Below are 6,448 nucleotides of genomic sequence, written 5' to 3'. Positions count from 1 at the left end.
ATAGCATCAGTCCACATGCTTGCAGCTATATTTGCTCTCCATGTATTAGCGAGCACTCTTTGTTGTTCTTGAGTACCATGAAGCTGTTCTTCTTCTTCATCATTTCTTTGATCAACGTTGGTTTCTTCGACAGCATCTTCTTTTGAAGGAAACAAATCGGAACGACATTCTTTGCGGAGATAATTATGTAAACCAACACAAGCAATTACTAACTCTACTTGCGTCTTATACGGAAAGGGTGGTGCATATTTGAAGATGTGAAAACTTGACTTGAAGATGCCAAAAATCCTCTCTATTATATTTCGCAAGCTAGAGTGACGACTGTTGAACAACTCATTTGGATTTACAGGGTCTTTTCCTTGTCTTCTAAAGTCTTGCAGATNCGAGTGTGCGGTCGAGTTGGACTCTGGACCTCGGTTCTTCAGCCTTAACTCTCTTGCTTTCCCTTCATGATTGGCTCACTTCTCCTCAGCATTGCTTCCATGCTCCTTAAGCTCCAAAATCACCTGAATATGCATGAAAAGATGCAAATGCAATGCAACTAAACTCTAATGCATGATTAGTGCTAAAGCTACACAATAATGGCCTAAATGGATAGCAAAAGATGCAAAAGATGTGAATAAACTAAGGGAAAACATGGTAAAATATATGAACATCAGGTTGTTTGGTCTACAGAGCATGAAAAGGAAGACATTGGTCGAATCACTAGGTTGCAAGTTGTTTTCAAAACAGAGAAAAGAAAACAAGACTTTTCCGTTTCTAAACAAGAACCAAAACAGAGAAAAGAAAAAAAAATTACCCAACAAAGGATATGAAACAATCTAAAAATAAAGCATAGTCACCATACTGCATCATGACCCCATATTCATAGCATCAGTCCACATGCTTGCAGCTATATTTGCTCTCCATGTATTAGCGAGCACTCTTTGTTGTTCTTGAGTACCATGAAGCTGTTCTTCTTCTTCATCATTTCTTTGATCAACGTTGGTTTCTTCGACAGCATCTTCTTTTGAAGGAAACAAATCGGAACGACATTCTTTGCGGAGATAATTATGTAAACCAACACAAGCAATTACTAACTCTACTTGCGTCTTATACGGAAAGGGTGGTGCATATTTGAAGATGTGAAAACTTGACTTGAAGATGCCAAAAATCCTCTCTATTACATTTCGCAAGCTAGAGTGACGACTGTTGAACAACTCATTTGGATTTACAGGGTCTTTTCCTTGTCTTCTAAAGTCTTGCAGATGATGGCGAGTACTTCGGAATGGAGCTAAAAAACTGCGTCGATTGGCGAATCCACAATCAACTAGGTAAAATTTTCCTGGAGTTTAAAATTATAGGTGAGATAAATTGCAGATAAATAACATAACAATTTAGTGTTATACAAATATAAGTGAGACAAACCTTCAGGAACTACTAATTTGTTTGTGTTTCTTGTTAAAGCATCTTGTAGTTCGTGAGCTGATCCTTCCCACCCGCTAAGAACATACGTAAATTCTAAATCAAAATTACATGCAGGTAAGACATTTTGCGATAATTGTCCTTTTCGATTACGATAGCTAGCCGTGTCTTGTCCTGGTATCATTGCAAGGATATGAGTTCCATCAATCGCCCCCACACAATCCTAAAAATAATATAAACAAAATATCAGTAATATAATTTTTTGAAATACTTGGAAACAAGCAGAAGAAAAAAGTTTATCATACCTTAAAATAAGGATAAAATCGAGTGCTGTCTTTTATTTTTGTAGGAATTGCAAGTCCAGGCTTAGCCATAAAGCTTGGAGCAAGTGCTTTTAACGCCTTTAGAATTGTGTTAAAGCTCTTACTCATTGAGAATTTTGATCTCTGGAATCTATCTTCAGCTACAACGTACCTCGCATTTTGGCCAACGATGAACAAAAATGTGGCAAGCATTTCTTCAACAGAAATATATGTTGTGTCGGTTAAATCCATCTTCAATCTAAGAATAGAGCATAGTTTCAGAAATGCTTCTGGATACATACGATATAGCTCTCGAAAATGCTCACGCTCTTTAGTTTCAGCCAACGCCTTCAGTATATACTCATGTCCAAGTGTTGTTGCTGATTTTCTAATCTGGCGTGGTATCTGCGGTACGAAATATCGAGTTCTCGCTGACAAAACCAATAACATAATATCAACATCTATCTTGAAATTTCTCATTCTTTTTCCTTTTCTTCTAGATTCTATCTCTTCACTTTCTTGAACAATGCGATCCATTGTTGAAATCCTACACAAAAAAATAACATAGCTATAAATCATAACAAACAGCTCCTAAGAGAGAAAGAAAAAATGAACGATAAGCATAATATAGAGATAACTGAACGATAAGCATAATATAGTCTCATAAAACAAAACGATACAAAAGCATAGAACAATGAGAAAATTTGGAACTTACAAGGAGAAACTACGGCTGGTGTGTGGAAATAAAACAAATGAGGGTGAGCAGCAAATATATATTAACCCTACCTCTAATGTATTTTACCCGCCATTATGTCCTAAAAAACTATATTTTACCCGGCAAAAACAAATCTTACAACTAACATGAAAATATGCAACATGTATACACAAAACATGTATAATCAAAACATGTATAATCTTGTTTTGACATAGCATAAACGTGTATACATTTTTTAGTACTAGTACGTAGCACAAATAATAATATAATCTGATTTCCTAGAAAAGTGAAAAATAATATAATCTGATTTATATGTAAAATAAAAGAAATAACCAAGACCAGTGTTAAATAAATAAATAAAAAGAAAAGCTCATCATGTATTACTAAAATGAAAACTAACAAGTATAAATTATCGAAAAAGAAAACCATCTTCAGTCCATGCATTCAACTTCCTTTTCATGGTTTACGAAGGTTTTGTATGATCCATCCCTTGCGATCTGCTATCGACATATGAACGAACCCATTTTTCATCCCTAAGCGGTGAATGAGTGTCATGGCTTCGTAACGCAGATCTTCCTCCAAATCAGGAATTTCTTTGATAGCTTCCCACACATTAGTAGCCTTATCCTCAGCTTCTTTTTCTTTGGATTCCTTTTCCCACCTTTTCTGTATCATGTCAAAAATCTGGTGACTAATTTCTGTGTTCACTTCATCAGAAACATTGGTTGAATTAAGTGCAGCAGTTCTAGCTTTCTTTCTATGAGGTAGCTTTCCCCCTCTTCTTTTCTCTAATGAAGAGGAAACTTCTTGAACAGATGTATCTTCGTAGGCTCTTTCCTCTTCATCATCCTCAACTTGAACACGATTTGAATCATTTATCCCATCATTGTCTCCAACTTGATATGTATCTTCATCAATGGCATCACCTAATCCCATGGCATTTTTTCCAGTTGCAACATTTGTTGAAAATATCATGTGTAAATCTCCGAAATCTTCAAATGTATCATCACGCAAATGAGTTTTATTTGTATGAGCCTATTCAAAACATAAAAACCATTTTAGTAATTTTGGTACATAAGAAACACTACTATATTCACAAACTGTATACTATAAAATTTCTTACCTTCAAATAGTCATCCCATACTTCATCTCTAGCTGTGAATTTCTTTGTTACAGGATCCCATCCAAAACCAGAGCTGAAACGGAAAAGTTCTGCCAAGCCGTTGTACCTACCCCTCAAAACCTTCATCCTATTTGTATACTCTTTATAAGTTTTTTTAATACCAAGATTTTTGTTTAGAGTTGCTAATACTCTTGTCTCCACAGTTAATTTGCTGAACTTGCCACTAGCATCACGATAACCATCGTTGATTGCATCAACTAGCAGCTGCACTAACATCTTACTTTCAGGTTCTAACCAATGATTATATGGATTTTTATTTTTTTCCACTACCTCTGAATTTTCCATGGTACTATGGCCACACAATACAAAAAAAAAAACAGACATTTATATTAGTTATGCTAGACCCCAGATCTTAACAAGTATTATTATTAAATGGCCGTCAATACGTTTCTAAGCTAAACTAGCTTTCAAATTGCTTTCAATGGTATCTACTAGCTATTACCATGTTCTCTTATATCTTTCATGATACAAAACGTGGAAATACAACAATTAAAGTAATTCTGTAGGAAAAACTCAGAAACGGAGATGAACTTCAAGTATGATGATAGTAATTGTGCAGGCAGAAGAAAGCTACAGATCGATATATATATGCACCCCCCTCTTAACCCTAATAAGAAAACAAAATAAAAAGCCCATATACTCAAAAAGAACAGCCCATAAACCATGAGCCACCGGCAAATTGCAGTAAAATGATCTCCTTTCTCAAACTCAGTTACGCCTTCCCCTATGCTCTCCACTATACTGCAGAAACATCCATGGACACAATACCAGTATTCAAACCAGTTGTCTATTTCTTAACTCAATTCACAAATAACTACACCATAGAAGACACTTGACCAATGAGCAAAGTCTCTAACACTCGACCAATGCCTATACCAAGACCCTAGACAAATTCAAATGTTATAGACAGAAGTAACTTACCCTGCAACTTATGCAAAATCACACTAGTCTTATGCTAATTGCTAAACACCGGAACAATGTTGCTAAATCACACTAAGAACACTCAAACCACATCAAATTCTGCACATATTCGAAACTAAAATGTGGTTATAGACAGAAGTATAATCTGAAAAAATGCAGAAGTATAATCTGAAAAAAATGCAGAAGTATAACCAAAAGAAAATCCAGAATAAGCATGATTGTTAAAAGGTTAAAGTTAGTTTTCATAACTTGTTCCTATGCTTGCATAATCTGAAAAAAATGTGGTTACCCTGCAACTTCATGGCCAAATATTCGTGGCAAAAGAGCCTGTTCCAATGGACTCCATCAGAGACTCGTACAAGCCAAATTCAACACAAGGTTTATTGAAAAAAGAGAGGAACTGTAAATCTGAGATTCCCAAGCATAGAGATAACTACGACAGAGAGATGTACAAACAACTTTTAATTTTGATCTCAAGAGGTTGAGGTGGACTCACCTTCCTCCATAACCAATGGCTCACCAGCACGCCATGCCACCGCCGCTACAAGAATTACTCAATCAAAAATCTTTCATAAACGAGATTTTATTTACAGGTTATAACTCGAGGTTGTTGGAAGGAGAAAGAAGTAGAAGTTACCTTGATGATTCGGAGGATTGCACAGAGGATCAAGAGAGATAGAGGATTCAGAGGTTACTATTAGCCATTGGATTCGATGATTCTTCCCGATCCTCTGTACTATTGGCCATTGGATTCGATCGATTGCAGGAGGTGAAGTTACGGTTTTGAGAGAGAAAGAGACGATGCTTCAGGTTCGTCGGTTGGGTTGTGTTATCTTGTTTTTTTTTTTATTTTTATGAAATCCTCACAAATTCCACCTTATAACATAGGATTTTGGTACTCATATTTTTTAACTAAAAACCAAACAAAAGTCTTGTAAAATCATTCAAAGTAGTATTTTAAAAAAATGTTGTGATATATTGAATAACAGTAGATTTCAAATAAGTTTTGTAAATCATTGATTGAATAACAAGAGATTGTAAATTATTTTAAATGATTTTACATAGATTCCAAGTTGAATAACATAGAATTTTAGAAGATTATTGAAAATCATTAATTGAATAACAAGTGATTTTAAGAATAGTCTAAAATCTTCTAAAATACAAGTTTAATACCCCCCTCGAAGTCACATTTTGACGCGCATGGTTTCTATGGAAATCTGGAAGAGTCATCTTTCTCCTCGAAGTGTAATCAAGTCAATCCATCCATCCATCCGGAAGCTATGCCTAATTTACCAAGACGTGTTATAAACCGACGTAAGAAAGAACCGACCAGCCGATGGGCTTTTATTCAAGGCCTGACCAGCGACTATCACGGCGGCCCAGTCCAAGCCTCCTCCACGGTCCAGAAGCCTATTTCGCCGCCCCTTTTCCTGCACTCAAAAAGAAAAGACGTTTCTACCTTTACAAACCCTAATCCAAGATAAAACCCTATAAATACTCTTAAGACCTAGGGTTTTCAAGTGTGCATATTCTACAGCTTTTGGAGCCGCCCTAGCCACGACCAGAGAAGCAGCCGCAACCTCTCATCCCTCTCAAAGCTTGAAGATCTGCCACCAATCTCTCTCTCTACTCTTTCTTGCTCTTTCATACTTTCATTGCTTTTGGGATCAAGTTACTTTTGTGACAACTAGAGAAGTTTCCTTTGAACCCCTTTTGTTATTTGATTCGTTTTTTATGCTATTCTTTATAATATCAATGTTGTTCCTTTGCATCATGAGCGAGTAGTTTTATTTGTTGGGTTTTATGGGGTGATTCAAGGAGAATTCATGGTTTGCTTCAATTAGGTTGTTAGATCTTATTTTCGGTTTTATATTAGAGTTCTTTTGGTGACATCTTTATCTTAATGCATGTGCTTGACCTGAT

The 6,448-nt window shown here is 35.8% G+C and overlaps 2 protein-coding genes across 2 annotated transcripts; both read right to left on the bottom strand.

The window, feature by feature from the left end:
• LOC104772700 lies at nucleotides 852-1,778 on the bottom strand. The gene is made up of 3 exons (XM_010497285.1): nucleotides 1,710-1,778; nucleotides 1,408-1,627; nucleotides 852-1,006 (listed from the first exon to the last, which is right to left on the bottom strand). The coding sequence occupies exons 1-3, from the start codon at nucleotides 1,776-1,778 to the stop codon at nucleotides 852-854; spliced, it is 444 nt and encodes a 147-aa protein (XP_010495587.1).
• Nucleotides 2,878-3,670, bottom strand: LOC104772699 (uncharacterized protein At2g29880-like). The gene is made up of 3 exons (XM_010497284.1): nucleotides 3,546-3,670; nucleotides 3,186-3,406; nucleotides 2,878-3,074 (listed from the first exon to the last, which is right to left on the bottom strand). Exons 1-3 carry the CDS (start codon nucleotides 3,668-3,670, stop codon nucleotides 2,878-2,880), a joined length of 543 nt encoding a protein of 180 aa, XP_010495586.1.

Source organism: Camelina sativa, chromosome 20, assembly GCF_000633955.1.
Source record: "Camelina sativa cultivar DH55 chromosome 20, Cs, whole genome shotgun sequence".
Classification (NCBI taxonomy): Eukaryota; Viridiplantae; Streptophyta; class Magnoliopsida; order Brassicales; family Brassicaceae; genus Camelina; species Camelina sativa.
This window is presented reverse-complemented; position numbering and strand designations above follow the sequence as displayed.

Excerpts from the sequence above, each read along its gene's own strand:
- LOC104772700 (XM_010497285.1), bottom strand. The coding sequence starts at position 1,778 with ATGGCTAAGCCTGGACTTGCAATTCCTACAAAAATAAAAGACAGCACT. Across the intron at positions 1,628-1,709 it reads GATTTTATCCTTATTTTAAG|GATTGTGTGGGGGCGATTGA; the intron begins GTATGATAAACT and ends TATTATTTTTAG. Across the intron at positions 1,007-1,407 it reads CAAATTAGTAGTTCCTGAAG|AAGATGCTGTCGAAGAAACC; the intron begins GTTTGTCTCACT and ends TTCCTTCAAAAG.
- LOC104772699 (XM_010497284.1), bottom strand. The coding sequence starts at position 3,670 with ATGAAGGTTTTGAGGGGTAGGTACAACGGCTTGGCAGAACTTTTCCGT. Across the intron at positions 3,407-3,545 it reads GTATGGGATGACTATTTGAA|AGATTTACACATGATATTTT; the intron begins GGTAAGAAATTT and ends TGAAGATTTCGG. Across the intron at positions 3,075-3,185 it reads AAGAAGAGGGGGAAAGCTAC|AGGAATCCAAAGAAAAAGAA; the intron begins CTCATAGAAAGA and ends AAAGGTGGGAAA.